At 38.1% G+C, this 16299-nt stretch overlaps 1 protein-coding gene across 3 annotated transcripts in view; it reads right to left on the bottom strand.

Moving 5' to 3' along the window:
• rttn (rotatin) overlaps positions 1-16299 on the bottom strand; it is a 172360-nt gene that overhangs the window by 94398 nt on the left and 61663 nt on the right. For all 3 annotated transcript variants that reach the window (XM_043688465.1, XM_043688466.1, XM_043688468.1), the window contains exons 16-20: positions 12147-12386; positions 9389-9533; positions 6477-6631; positions 3553-3772; positions 2610-2738 (exon numbers count right to left, since the gene is read on the bottom strand). In XM_043688465.1, the coding sequence (XP_043544400.1) occupies positions 2610-2738; positions 3553-3772; positions 6477-6631; positions 9389-9533; positions 12147-12386 (889 nt within the window). The remainder of the gene's footprint in view (positions 1-2609; positions 2739-3552; positions 3773-6476; positions 6632-9388; positions 9534-12146; positions 12387-16299) is intronic.

The raw sequence follows: 16299 nt of genomic DNA, 5'->3' as shown, positions 1-16299 counted from the left end.
TAATAGAATTATAGTTGCTCGTAACTGCTCCCCCACTGGCACCTAAGTCACTTGTCCTGCCTTATTTCTCAAGAGTAGGTCAAGTTTTGCACCTTCTCTAGTAGGGACATCCACATATTGAATCAGATAATTTTATTGTATACACTTAACAAATTCCTCTCCATCAAAACCCTTAACACAATGGTAGCTGCAGTCTATGTTTGGAAAGTGAAAATCCCCTACCATAACCGCTCTGTTGTTCTTATGGATAACTGTGAACTCCTTACAAAGTTGTTTCTCAATTTTCCTCTGACTGTTGGGGTGTCTATAGTACAATCCCAATAAGGTGATCATCCTTTTCTTATTTCTTAGTTCCACCCAAATAGCTTCCCAGGAATATCCTCCTCAAGTATAGTTGTAATGTTACGTCTTATCAAAAACACCAGTCCCCCTCCTCACTATCTTTCCAATAGCATCTATACCCTGGAATATTAACCTGCCAGTCCTGTCCATCCCTGAGCCATGTCTCTGTAATTGCTATGATATCCCAGTCCCAAGTTTCGAACCAAAGGTGGAGTTCACCTGCCATCCCTGTTAGACCTCTTGCACTGAAATAAATAGTTTAATTTATCAATCCTACCTCGCTCTCTGCGCATGTTCCTACCTGCCCTGGCTCTTTGACTCTTCCCAACTGTACCAGTCTCAGATTGGTCTCTTTCCTCACTATCCTCCTGGGTCTCACCCTCTCTTCCACTTTACTAGTTTAAATCCTCCCAAGCAGCTCTGACAAATCTCTCTGCCAGTATATTAGTCCTCTTCCAATTCAGGTGCAAATGTCTTTCTTATACAGGTCACTCCTACCCCAGAAGAGATTCCAGTGATTCAAAAATGTGAATCCTTCTCCCATACACCAGCTCCTCAGCCATGCATTCATCTGCTCCATCCTCCTATTCCTATCGTCACTAGCTCATGGCACTAGGGCTAATCCAGATATTACTACCCTTGATAACCTCCTTTTTAAATTCCTGCCTAACTTCCTATCTTCTCCCTTCAGAAGCTCATCCTTTTCCCTTTTTATGTCATTAGTTTCAATGTGTACAACGACTTCCCGCTGGTCCCTCTCTCCTTAGAGAATATTCTGCACTCTCTTCGAGATATCCTTGATCCTGGCATCAAGGAGGCAACACGCCATTCTGATTTCTCACTGTCCTCCACAGAAACGTCTGTCTGTGCCTGTGATTAGAGACCCACTGTCACAATGGATCGCTTAGAACCTGATGTAACCCTTGTTACGTTAGAGCCAATTTTGGTACCAGAAACTTGGTTCTTTGTGCTACAATCCCCCGAGTGTCCATAACCCCCTAACGTTTTCAAATCAGCATAGTTGTTTGAGATGGGGACAGCCACAGGATACTCCTGAACTACCTGCCTCCCTCTCCTACCTTTCCTGGAGGTAACCCATCTACCTGGCGGTATCTGTGTTTATTCTCCCATCCTGCAACTGCCATCCAACACACCCCTGAGTTCCTGTAAGTTCATCATTGCCTCTAACTGCCACTCAACCAATCCATGCAATATGATAGGATTCGCAACCAAACACACTTACTGCATATATACTCATCAGTAACGTGGAAACTCACCCTCATCCCCCACATCCCACAAGACCACATCAATCTACTAAAGGCCATCTTTGCACATTATCAATCAACAGACCCAGAAAATAGCACAATCTTACTCCTCTAAAAAACACTACTCCAGGCTAACGTAGTACCTTTGTTTGATATATTTAAAATTTAATGAAGAAACAGATCTCAATAAAACATGTAATCTAAAAAGAACCCACTCTACTTACTATTGTAGATGTACAAAGAAAAAGTATGATTACACTTCAAAACCATGCACTTAGCTGTTGCTGTGCCATGAGCTCTCCCACACAGGTTCCCCCAAGGCCAGCTGTGAATTTCAGTGTTTGATAGTTTTCCTTAGACACAATCCCGTGTCCAGAGATACTTGAACTCAAACAACAAAGGCAGTAGCTGTGCAGATTCACTACAAAGTCAAACAGCAGTGTAGGTTTCTTTCACGTTTGATTTAATGACCATGTAGTCTCTGCCTTTGCCTCTCTTCCTCCTTTTTAAAGTGTCGTTGTTTTGATATTTTCCCCCCAAAATTCCAAACAATGCAACAGCTAACACAAAACCTAAAATACCTCAAAGAAGGAGTAGCTCTTACAGCCACAGGTTTTCCTGTCCTCCATCTATTAAAAGCATCTTGCAATAGTGAAAGCATTTTACAATAGTGAAATACATACTTAAGTAAATTACAATATGTTGAAATGCACTGAAATGTATATAGATTTGTTCAAATTTATAAACAATACAGAATTGTTGGAGGACACAAATGAGAGGACACAAGGTATCTTAAGCTGCCTCACCATTACACAATCCAAATGCAATGGAAATTGAGATGAATTTGGCAAGGATAGCATTTATGTAACATGCATGCTATAGAATTAAATTTTGCAAAATTATTTATATTGAAATCTTAACCTACATTCAGCTAAACATTATGGTAATATATAGTGCACTGAACTGTATGCTATCTTGCAAGGATTCTGTTGATATTCATACCTTTTCTTTGGCTTGTGTTCTCATCTCATAGGACAGCTGAAGCAAGCAGATAACTGCACTCTTTGTGACTCCTTTACCCATGAATGACATTGCATTTCCGCCCCATTCCACATAAAATGATGAAATGACCTGTTATCGACAAAGTTAGTAGCATCAAAAAAATGGAAATTAAAAAAGGCCACAAGCATTGCAGCAGCGAAAGTATCAGAGCATTAAGTATATCTTTGTTTACTTTGACAATAGTTTCAACACCCATGTGTCACTTTAGTAAAAATAAGATAAGTGGGAAATAATGCTGTCTTATTTTCAATCCATTAAAATGATTTATATCCTTTAGCTATTAAAATAATTTAAGCATCACGGTCTCCCTTTAGTTGTGTACTAGCAGTTTAATACACCTGAGAAACTTGCTAGTCCACTTCAGATGGCAATTACTTTGTAAGCATGACAGCAGACATCCTTCCCCCAAAAAAGCAAATGAATGGGTAGGCTTTTGGTTACCACGACTGATACTTATTTTATATTCCAGATTTATTTAATTGAATTTAAATTTACCAGCACTACGACGGGATTTGAACGATTTCAGATCATTAGTGAAGGCCCCTTTAATACCTGTCTAGTAACGTAACCACTATACTAGCCTACCCTTTCTGCACTAAATAGATAAAGGGGGAAGGGGAAAATGATGCAAGATAAGGTGTCAGTTTTGGACAAATAGGCCTTTGACTGTTCCTTGACTTTCCAATTCTCTTAATCATCTTCTCCTAGTGGATGAAAAATTAACAGTCAAATCCTGATGAAATGTAAGGGCAACAACGTGAAATGTTAACTCTATTTCTTTCACCATAGGTATGTCTCTCAGGATTTTCTGATTTTATTTCAAATTCTAATCTCCCTAACATTGTCATTCACTTTTATAAATTATACACATTTTAATACTTGCCTCCAGCAGTCCCATCAAATATTTCTTACAAAGTGTGTAGGGGTCCTCAGTGGTTGAATGCAAAGTCCAACCAGGAACAGCAGTAACATAGACCATTCCACGCAGTGTCCGCTCCAATGCAGGTAATCCATAGAAATGTGGTGCATTTGTGATTCGCAAACACTGTAGAAGCTTAACTGAAAGTTGGGTTCTGAAAGGACCAGCCAACAACAGGCATTTTCTGAAAGGGAGAAGAGCAATGGTAATTCAGAAGATGAATTTATTTCAGTTGATGAACCATCTCTCTAGATAAGCAAAAACACTTAATTAAAATAGCATAAGCACTAATTCCAGACACAAAGGAATGGCTTTCAAATAGAAGTTTCACATAAATGTTTAGGAAATCACAATTATGCTTCTACCAATAGAAAGCCATATGATTAATGGTGTTAATGGTTAGAAAAATAGCATAAATCTCAAAAATGCTAAATGATACTGCTGTCAAATTCTTAACAAAATTAATTTTCTAGAAGGAATTTTGAGATTGATTGGCAAGAATGTTACATAACTTGTACTTTTGCATGTGCTAAAGAAGAAAGTTTCCTTGAGATGTTCTTAAACTAATGCAATTTCTTGGTGTTTACTATATCTTGGTGTTTATATGAATAAAATGCAAACAAAATGCTGAATCTTGAGGAAAAGGGGTTTGGAAGGGTGACTGAGAGCATAGTCAATGGTATAGATTTTAAAAAGGTGGAATGAAAGGGAAAAAGATTGAGAGAGAGAATTTCAGATCATAATTTCTTAGTGGGGAGGGGGAAGGGAAGAGGAGGAGGAAAGATTTGGGACAGCAGATTGTGTTAAGGATTGTAGTTTAATACGTAAGATAACTAGAGGGCGAAAAATAAAACTTGTGTCTCATCTTCACATTTATAAATTTTTATTTAGAGCGAAACACAGTAAAACTGGTACCTCCTGCTATAACCACTAATTCCAATTTCATACTTTATATATGTATTTGTATGATAGGAGCAAAAGTGAATTGCCGGTTAATGCCCACAATCTGAATACAATCAAATGTCAAATGGTTATATAATCAATTAACACACAAGGTAGCAATCAGTGAAAGCACAGTGCACTGATGTGTCCTTGTTGGGAGTGAGCAGTCTTGACATCTAGTTCCAGATGCATTTCTATGATGCAAATAGCAGACACCTTATGTTCCATTGTAGCGGCAGAAAATGTATCATTTTTTAACAGGGTTCTCTTCAAGAACAGTAGTCAAGTTCTTCCACATCGTTCTTGATCGCTATTTGAAGTGCACAATTTCTGCAAGTGCTAGTTCACAAGCTTAACAAGGTTATCTGGAAAGTACATGATAAAGATCTGATGTTTCAAACAGGGGGAAAAAAATAAGCCACCCAAATTGCTTTTACAGACAATTTGAGTTTCCTTGACTCCTTTCAGCTTAAGTCTTCAGGTTGATTTTTATCGATGTTAGTTTCCTAAATAGATTTTATATAATCTGAGATTTTCTTAAACAATATTGAATTGATTTGAATCTGTCTGCAATATTGTTCTCTTGTGAAAAAGTGGAACAGAGCATGAACTGGGATTGTGATGAGACAAAAGTATTTCTTCTTGACAATACTGTACTGTAAGGTGTATTTCCTCACTGCACATTCAGGACTATTTGATTTGTACTCATTCTGGCCATCAGTATGACAATGAAACAAGTAGTTGCCTGCAGTGACTTCACATGTTCTGTGACTGCATGGGCAGTGAGTCTGTCACTGTAGATGTGGCAGCAAATGCAGCTGTTCAAAAACAGGAGGTAAATTGTTTATAAACAGAAAATATCATCAGCTTCAACTTTCATGGGACATGAAGGCTAGGATTTGTTACCAATCATGTTGTCCTTAAACTGAATGCTTTAATTGATCACAATAGAATGCAATTAAGAGTCAAACCTCTTGGGTCTGTCGTCAAATGCAGAGGACCCGGAAAGGACAGATTTCAAACCTAAATGACATACATGAACCAGATAGGTTCTTTTTCAACACCAATAAATTACAGTTTCATGGTCAGTACTATGCAGACTAGGTTTTGCGAATTTCCAATTTATTTGTTGAATTTAAAAAACACGAGTTATGGTCAGATTTGAATCCATCTTCAGAGCATTACCTTGGGCCTCTATTATTAGTGTTATGATGTTGTAGACGTGTACTGTACCGTTAAGGGAGCTGAAACTTCTGGCTGGCACAGCATGTGCTGAAAAATTTTAAAATGTAACATTTGGTTGTGAAACAAATAGCTGGAGCTGTGCTGCCATGGTACACAACAATTTCGAATTTGGCCAATCAGTTTAAATTGCACCCCAGATACCAAAATCTAATTTTACTGTTTTGGATGACATCAAACCAATGAGCCGGTCTGATGTTTTGGGGTATATAAAATAGGGTATTTTGAACAGTTAAGGAGAACAGCAAACACCAACAGACTGCCAGTAGAATATCTCCCAGAAAGGTATCTGACCATAAGACAGTTGTGTAGCAGAAGACCGAAGACAACCTAGAGGAATCCACAGAGGAAGGTCGACATCCAAAGACGACAACTGGTTTTGAAAATTGATTTGCCATAAATTTAAGAGGGAATTTATCAGACCAGTATGGTAGAGTGAGAGGAAAAAATAGATTTCAGAGAAAGGAGTTGTAAATACTTGATGTTTAATCTTCTCTTTTGAACTATGACTTAAAGAATAAAAGTTTTAATTTTTCCTTTGTAGTGATATTTGGGATAGTTCTTTGCCACTTGAAATTTAACAGATTATGTCGCCAAGTGAGCTTTTCTCTGTGTCTGGTTTAAAATAGCAAAAGGGTTTACCCCGTGACGGAGCATAGTCATGATATTGTAACTATTTAACATCTTCACAAATCACTTAGTACCTGCTTGTAACAGAGGTGAGAGATTGCAATATTGAGTTGAAGAATCCAGTCAGCTCCTTTTGAAGTTTCTGCTTAACAAGGGCTTGAATTTCATCCATTTCACCTTGCACTGGTGATCCAGTTTGCAGCAACAAATTCATCAGTGGATTGGTTTCCTGTCAGTGAAACACATCAATTGAATAAAACCGAAGTGAGTCAAATGTTCCACTTCTTGTAATCTTACCAATTCCCTATCCACGATCCTATTTCTATAATGATACAATGCAATAATCCTATGGGTTGTGGTTACTGTTAGTCACCTCCACTCTGTTCATTTCAACTGTTCTGACAGTTTAATTAATGAACCACAGTGCCAGGATCACAATACTTGAAAGATCAGAGATGAGGAATGTTTAGGTACTTGTAGATAATTTATAAATTTGTCATGTAGATAAGTTTAGGACCTTGAAAAGATTAATTTTAATCCTGGCAAGAAGACAGGTTTGCGTTTAATGAGGTGAATACTATTCAGATGCAAAATCAGACATTTATTGTTAAAGCATGCAAAATTAATGTGAGTTCCCATCTATTTTTCCAAATAACATACTTCTACCCAGCATTCAATTTAAATACCGGAGGATAGAGACTGGCACAGACAGGCTTGTGTTACTCAGAGAAATGGAAGAAATAGATTATCAGTAGTGATCTCCATGTAATACTGTCGCTTTACAATATGTTAACATTGCATACATATTCGAAACATATAAGCTTCAAACCTAAGAGATTCTGCATGTGACTGATGTTATTCAAATCTCAACAAACAGGTGGATGAAGAACAAAAAAAATACTGGTACCAATATCCAAACATTATGGAAAATACCAGCACATTTGATCAAAACACAGTTCTGCTTAATTGTTGTTATTCATGAGAATAGTAATACCTTTCATAATCAGCATGAACATCAGAAAGCAACTTTGGATCTAGGCTATACAAAAATAGCACAATAACAACTAGTTTTATAGACTATCAGACATATAAAGAAGCACTTCAAGGCATTTCACAAATCTGTGAAATTTAGAAAGTTTAGCAAGGAAGTTAATACTAATAAGGGAAGGGTAAGGTTCAGCTTACCACTCAATGCCAAAGAAATATGTTTTGAGGTATTTTTTAAAAACTGGTGTAAAGCGCAGTTGCACAGAATTAGAACGATTACACTTCAACACTTCATCTGTTTATCTTGCAAATCCATCATATTCCGACAACTTAATGGAGTTTGAGATGGAGGGGCTCACATAAGAACATAAGAAATAGGAGGAGAAGGACATCAACTCCAGCTATGTAGAAATTTCAGCCCAAAAATTTTTCAATTGGTCCAAATCGTCTCAATTGGCGTTAATGCTCCACAGAAGCCTATCCACCTTTGTATCATTTAGTCTATTAGCAGATCCACCTATTCTTTGTGCATTTCTCTTGTGTATTTATTGAGCTGCTTCTTTTCAGAAAGAACAGGTTTTTTTCGCCTCAACTATTCACTGTGATAACAAGTTCCATAGGAAGGTGCTGAGGAAGAAGAAGGGCTTATGCCCGAAACGTCGATTCTCCTGTTCCCTGGATGCTGCCTGACCTGCTGCGCTTCTCCAGCAACACATTTTCAGCTAACAAGTTCCATATTCTAACTGTTCTCTGGGTAAATGGGTTCCTCCTGAATTGTTCACTACATTTATTAGCTACCATCTGACATTGCATTAAGACCACCTTGCATTTTGGATTTGACTGTAAATGGAAACATTCTCCCTGTTAAATGTCTTTTTTTAAAAAAAAACTATTAGGTAGATCATGCCTCAGTCTTCTAATTTCTGCAGAATATTTTGTTCAACCTTTCCTGATAATTATAACCGCTCAGTTCTGGAATCAAGCTTTTAAACTTTTTTGTATCTTCTTCCATACGTCTATATCCTTTTGGAATATGGAGGTGATAGTATATTAACCCACCTTCTAAAGACTATTGCAACCAAAGTATTTATGCATAAGAATATTGGTACTCCTTCCAAAGCTGAATCTGACTGGCTAAACTAATACAAAGTTAGCACTTAAAAAGATAATGCGTTCAGAAGTTACAGATTCCCATGTCTATTTGAAAGAATAAACAAAACACCTTTCAAATCATACTGCACATAACTCAAAAGCATCAATAGAAAAGCAGCCTTACTTACATTACAGAATAAAAAGCGATTCCCAGTATCAAGAATGATTAAACAAGTTTCTAAAGCACAAGGGAAATGCATGAAAGAAGATGAAGTAATTGCTTATCGCTAATTGCAACCTTTGAAGCTGAAGTTCTCCAAACAAATGTGAAGAACGAACACACGCTTATAAAATCATTTACCCATCAATATTTCTCTGTAAAGATGGTTTTGTGCATTGGAAATTGTGTCTCAATAATTTGATTCAGTTTTTTTGAAGAGATGACAAAGAAGATTGAAGAAGGCAGAGTGATAGATGTGATAACTTAGACTTCAGCACAGAGTTCAACAATTCAAGGAATTTGGAGTATAAGAATGAGTGCATTTTTTCAAAGCTAGGTGCTAATATTCAGTTCACCATTCTAACAGCATTTGATTCTCTTGATTGGATTAGAGCCATTTACTAAATAGGTAGGATGTCTCAAGATCAGATATGTCTGAAAACTGAACACTTCCAAAATGTTCCAAACATCATTTTAATTGAGTTTTAAAACAAATTCTTACTTAGACAATCTGATCAAGCACTGCATTTATCCTACATTCCAAGCAAGCCTTGATCACAGCCAACTAGATCTGACTCAAAGTGTCCTCAGCCCAAAGCACGTCCAGAGATTATTGGTTTTGTGATACCGAATCTGTGGTTAACTACTCATCTTCACATATTTATCGCATTTGCAATGTCTGATTACCTGTTTAAGGAGGAGCTCCAGAAGCAGATTTAGATCCTGAGTATCTGTACTATCCCTTTGTGCTTTCAACATTTTGCTCAGGAAAGCCAAAACATCAGCCAAGAGCTTCTCATCTTCAACACAGGCTGGAAGGACTAGTAAAAACCTGGAACATCATTAATAGTAACTGTGTAAAATTTCAAACTAATGCAGATTTCCACATCCCAACAGTAACATTTTATGCTTGCGATTGAGTGTTATTTTTTGAAGAGCTGTCATAACTAAGTAAAACAAATCAAATGCTGGACTAGAGAACATAATAGAGAACAACCCCAGCATTTCAGAAATGCAACTGCCACTTCATTCACACTTTGTAAGCAGAACATTTCTAATATTTTGATATTTAGTTTGCCTGTACTCTTTAGTAATGCATACATCATGCTCAATAGACACAAAAAAAACTCTGGGAAAATAAGACCTGTGCATATACCCAAGGATTATATACCCAATTGGCCAAGCACACTCCTAGTCCAATTTGTCAGGACAGTTTCATGAAGATGACAAAAACACTGGATTGAAAGAAAAATGGTGACGTGCACTCTTCACTATACTCATCAGATTTCAGCTATGGTTTCATTGCTTACAGGCAATGAGGAAAAGCAAATTGAAATCAATTGCATGTAACTGAATGTACACACCTGCTGTATTCCCCTGAATCTCTGGCATCTACCCATCCTTTATTCTGGCTGCTTGCTCAAGCTGAACCTGGCAAAGCTCACCCTCAGTGTCAGATGAGAAGTCACAAATCCACTTTACCACCACAGCCACTATTGCAAAGTCCAAAATAATATCAATCAAGCCTGTGCACATGCTAAAACTTTAAATCACAACATCATCAACTTGAGGCTTAATGTCTCTAATATGTTTGGATGTAGCTGCTTGGCACAACCTACTGTCATGTCGAGTAATCCAGAACTTCACAGGTAGTGTTCTATATTTTTCTATTTAACCTGTACACATTTCTGGACCATGTGGGACTTGAACCTAGGACTCCTGTTTCCGAGGTAGGAATATTATCACTTTGCAACAACAGCCTATTCTATATTATTCTATTCTATTCTAACTATTCTAACAGTTCTATTCTAACCTATCCTAATTGGTACTCCCTGTCCTTACAAACCTGCACTGATAACCCATGCACCACAACAGTTACTAAAATCACTAATTCTCTTCAAAAGCTTCTGTAATGTTCCTAGCAACAAATCATAACAATCAATATTGCTTGTTACTTTGGTTGATTACACCTTCTCCATCCTCTTTGACCCATCTGTGACGTCAAATTCTCTCATCAGCAGACCTTTACATTCTGTAACTTCAAACAATTTCATCATTTTACCAACTTTCTCTTCACCTTTCAGAGCAATTTTTCAAACCTATTACTTCAAGCAGCATCTTGATACTGCATAACTTTTGTCCAACTTCCTGAAACATATGTATATTAAAGGAGCAGAATAATGCAAGCTACTGTTCTCCAAATACTTTATTACAACTCCAATGAAAGGTACAAGACTCAGCATTTCTATTTGTAGCACTTATTTTTCAAGAAGAATTGGAACAGGGCTGTCAGAAACAAACACTAAAAATGGTGGTGTGTGCATTCTATTAATTAATACCATTTTTTTAAAAAGACTGAAATACACAAAATTCACCTTGGAAATAGTAAACCTCATTCAAAAACAACTGGCAACCATTCAGGGAGCATGTTGGGCTTTAGCGATTGGGTAGCTACTATGAGGTTCATAAGATTGTAACATTTTGAACTCTCTTCAATTTAGGGTAAAACAGAAGGTGGGGGGGGGGGTCTGAAATTTTCTTGGCTACTAGTCTGTAGTAGTTAAAGAGAAGCTTAGATTGTATTCAAGGGGCAATGGTGTAAGGTAGTAATAATGGCAGCAATCTCAGAGTTCACAATAGTAAATTCCAAATCTTCCACAAAGGCGTTGGAAGTATCATGCTGTTCACAGTGGTGCTGTAAAATATCTATTTATTTCTAAGATGTAAGCGTGTGTGGTCAAGAATAGATAATTAGCATTTCTACTCGAATGCAAACACATGTTGCCTTGAAGGAGTACTGAGGCCAGTTTTGAGATAAGGCCACAGATCGCCCTATAACTCAATGAGAATCACAGGCAGACAAAAGTTTTAGGCATTCAGCAGAAAGAAGAGGCTTCTTGACTGTGTAATACAAACAGTTGTAGAAGAGAGACAATCTCTAGTCAAAGTAATGCATTCTGCATCTAAGTATTCTGGGATCGTCATCCTAGCTTTACATGGGGAGGGGCGGGGAAGGATGAATCATTGGAACAGGTTTTACTGTTGGAGGTGGCTTTAGGAAACTCTGAAAACAGATGTAGCACCTTGGAGGCAGTCACTGATAGTCACACTCAGCAGACCGGGAAAACGAGAAACCATTTGAAGCTGAAAGTAAAAGTAAAATTTACACTCTATACAGAATAACAATCCTTGTAGTGATGTGTGCTAAGTATGAAAAAAAAGTTCCAAGGTGTGGTTTAAGTGAAAATTGCCTCAAAGCATGCGTATTCAATTGTGCTTTTAGTCATTTGTAAAAGTAAGAGTTTTCAAATGTGAAACCTTGTGCAGTCATAATTTTCAGCTATTAACTGAAAGTCTAAATGTCTTTCTAAATATCATCAGTCTGCACAGATTATAACACTACCATGCTTATAAGTGTTATGGGGCTTTCAGTAATTATACATACCTGCTCAGTGCTGTTTGCCATTCAAGGTCATGTAATATAGATATAGTGGAGTCAGTGCCTTGTTTCAGAGCTAGTTTGTCATTCAACAAATACAATCTCATTCTAGCAAGAGCAGAACTGACAGCACGATGAGATACTGCCTCTGTGATGGAAACAAGACATTCCTGCAAACCCCTAGTAACATAGGTTGTTTTAAGCATTGCAATGTCGACACAAGATAACTTCAGGTTTTCTAAAAATCTATAAAGAAAAAAGATAGAAAGCAAATTAACACATCAAGAAGTCAATATGTATATAATTATAATTCTCTAACATCAATATTTAACTTAGAGATTGAGATATTGCACAACTTCATTTGCAAAGTAATGAATATTCAGATCATCTTGAATGGGGGCAGATAAACCATAATAATAGAATACGAATGGATGGCACATTACAATTTGTTTGAGGCATATTAGTCTTTTTGAGTGTGAAATCCCCACTGAGTTGCTGGCTTGACAAAAAAATGTGTGCAGATTAATGCAATCATCAGGTTTACTGGTTTTGCCACATGCTTCTGCACATAGCTTTCAAACAGGACTCTGGGAAGTTTAGAACATAATAATTTGAACTCCCTTTGCCAATATTAAATACACCATGTGATCATTACCAGGCCTTACAGTCCATTCATGCCCAGGTTTCATGCTATCGATCTCCACTAAATCAGTCAACCATGATTCAATGGCACATTGAGCAACAACCAAATTGATGAGTCAAAGACTCATCAATTTCTGCTTTCAGAAACAGCTAGTGGAAGTTAGTAGTTATTTTTTTAAAATCTGTCACAGCTTGTGGGCTTCACTGATAAGGTCAGCATCCAACATTACCCTCAGGTGGCATCAGGCTTCAAGAGTACGTTGAAACTGCAAGTAACTCGTCAAGTAGAGACTTGTGCCAAATAGATGGCAACAAAGCTTTGAAGATTCAGGTGAGTTATTTGCAGCAGATTTCCCAGTCTCTGACCTGCTCTTGTTACTACAGCATTAATATGGAAGATCCAGATCAGTTTGAGGATATTCAGCGTTGGTGTTGTCACTGAAGGTTAAGGGGAAATTCTTTGGAGATGAACAGGGCCTCGCACTTGTGTGGCTTGAATGTTAATGGCCATTTATCACAAAAGCCTGAATGTTGTAGAGATCTTGCAGCACATGGACACAAACTGCTTCAGTATCTATGGACTCATGAATGCTGCCTCCTCAGTGAAAATATCTACCTGTGACCTTATGATGGAGGGAAAGTCCATCAACAACCAGTCAACAGCTTGACAGTCATACAAATGGAATCATATGGAACAGAAAATGTCCCAAGCACCACAATTACAAATAAAACAGAATTACATAATAGAACAAAGAGCAGATGCTGGAGATCTGAAACAAAAACAGAAATCGGCAATGAAACTCAGCAGGTCTGGCAGCATCTGTGAGAAAAAAGCAGAGTTAACGTTTAGAATCCAGTGACTCCATCAAAACCATTAGCACCTAGGAAAATGTGGCTTCCTTCCCACCGATGCTGCTAGACCTGCTGAGTTTCATTGCAATAACTATCCTGTCCCAGTGACTGAACACGCCCACAGAAGTGGAAACACAGTAGTATACAGTCCCCTGGGAGTAGGCAACATTGACCCTATGAGATTTCATGGCATGAGGCTAAACATAGGCAAGGAAACCTGTTGATTACCAACAACCACATTAGCTCAGTTGATGAATCATTACTCCTCCATGTCCAAACAATTTGATTCACTTCAGTTATACCAAAAACAGCTGCATCAATAGAAATTGTAGAGGCTTTGGGCTCTGACAACATTTCACGAACAGTAATAAAGACTTGTACTTCAGAATTAGACATAGCCCTTTTCAAGCTTACAGCACATCTACAACATTGCATCAACCTGACAACATGGAAAATTGGGAGAAAGTGAGAACTGCAGATGTTGGAGAGTCAGTGTCGAAATCTCATATTAAAGGTAATCAGGACATCAAACGTACTTTGCGCAGATGACTTAAACACCATCACCAAGAGTGGCTAGGTACAACGAACTAAGCTGGCCGAGTACTAAAACACATAACTACTCGAAATGGTCTGCAGAAGATAGTGAGTAAATGAACAAAATTGAAAATCTACTGGTCTTCGTCCTCATTAATCAACCTGTTGAACATACATCTACCCTTAACATTATTGTTAAGAGTGACCAAACACTGTCCTTGTGGAAATGAATTTGTATTTCTACACGGAGGATATTTTCAATCACATGACAGTAGCACGCTACTAAATGGAACAGACTTTGTACAGATCTAACAACTCAAGAATGGACATTTCTAAGCGATACAATCCATCTACAGCATATATGTGTTCATATTCAGCAAGACCTAGACTACATTCAGATTTTGGCTGAAATGTGGTGAGTTATATTTGTGCCATACAAGTGCCAGACAATGACCACCTCCAATGAGGTAGAATCTAACCATCACTCCTTGGTATTCAGGGGCATTACCATCACTGAAACACCGTTATCAGCATCTGAAAGGTTTTGATGTTGAATGCTGAATGTTACTATTAACCAGAAACTGAATTGAATCAGCCAGTTAAATACTGTGGCTACAAGAGCGGGTTAGAATCTAGAAGTTCTGCAATGAGTAACTCATTTTGAGATACCAAAGATTGTTCACCATCTACAAGGCGGAAGTCAGGAGTGAGTTGAAATACTCTCCACTTGCGTGGATGAATGTAGCTCCAACAACACTGAATAAGCTTGACATTATCCAGGTCAAAGCACCCTACTTGACTGGCACAACATCCACAAACATCCCTCCACCACTAATGTTGAGTCGCAGCAGTAGTATCATCTACAATATGCTCTGAAGAAATTCACCAAAGCTTCTTCATCAGCACCTTCAAAAACCCATGACCCCTATCATTTAGAAGGATAAGGGGTAGCAGATACTTGTGAACATTACTACCTGCAAGTTCCCCTCCAAGCCACTCATCATCCTCACTTGGAAAAAAGTGCTATTCATTCAGTACTGTTCAATCAAATCTTTGAACTCTGTCTCTCATCACATTGTGGGTGTGACTACAGCACATGGACTGCAGCAGTTCAAGAAGCCAGCTCACCACCACCTTCTCAATAGAAACTAAGGATGGGCAATATCTGCTGGATTTCCTTTCTTAAAGGAAATTATCAGGTATCAGATACCTTTTTTTAAATCTGAATCGACAGTAGATTCATGGTTGCTATTAGTCTATCTTTTAATTTCAGACTTTATTAATTGAATTCAAATTTCATCATTTGGCATAGCATTTGCTCAGTTGCTGGATTACTAGTCTAGTGACAATACTCCCTTCTCCAAATGTATTTGTCAGAATAAAACAAATATGTTACGATTCATTAGTTTGGAAATTGACTGATAATCTGCTTATGCTTACATACAAAGAATAATCACAGCTAAAGTTTAACAAACAAACAGGCCACAGATAAGCCATGGCTTTCAGGGAAGCTATCAGCAAATAACTAGGGAAGGTTAAAAGCAAGCAGAAACTTGTGCAGCCGTGTGGCTGGCAAATCTTGTCACCATGATAAAGGCCAGACAGAGAATAGTCAACTGATGATTTACTTTGATTGTTCAAAGTTTGTGTGAAGATTTGTAGCTTGGGTGCTCGTTGTTGTGGTTCTGTTCGCCGAGCTGGAAGTTTTTGTTGCAAACGTTTCGTCCCCTGGCTAGGCGACATCATCAGTGCTTGGGAGCCTCCTGCAAAGCGCTTCTTTGATGTTTCCTCCGGTGTTTATAGTGGTCTGTCCCAGCCGCTTCCGGTTGTCAGTTTCAGCTGTCTGCTGTAGTGGTTGGTATATTGGGTCCAGATCAATGTGTTTGTTGATGGAGTTTGTGGATGAATGCCATGCCTCTAGGAATTCCCTGGCTGTTCTCTGTCTGGCTTGCCCTATGATAGTAGTGTTGTCCCAGTCGAATTAAATGCCTAAAACTAGGGGGCATGCATTCAAGGTGAGAGGGGGAAAGCTCAAAGGAGATAGAATCATAAAATCCTTAACAGTGTGCAAACAGGCCATTTGGCCCAACAAGTCCAATCTGACCCTCCAAAGAGTAACCCACCCAGACCC

This window comes from Chiloscyllium plagiosum, chromosome 4 (genome assembly GCF_004010195.1).
Source record: "Chiloscyllium plagiosum isolate BGI_BamShark_2017 chromosome 4, ASM401019v2, whole genome shotgun sequence".
NCBI lineage: Eukaryota > Metazoa > Chordata > Chondrichthyes > Orectolobiformes > Hemiscylliidae > Chiloscyllium > Chiloscyllium plagiosum.
Note: the sequence above shows the minus strand (reverse complement) of the source record. Positions and strands in the feature narration are given on the sequence as shown.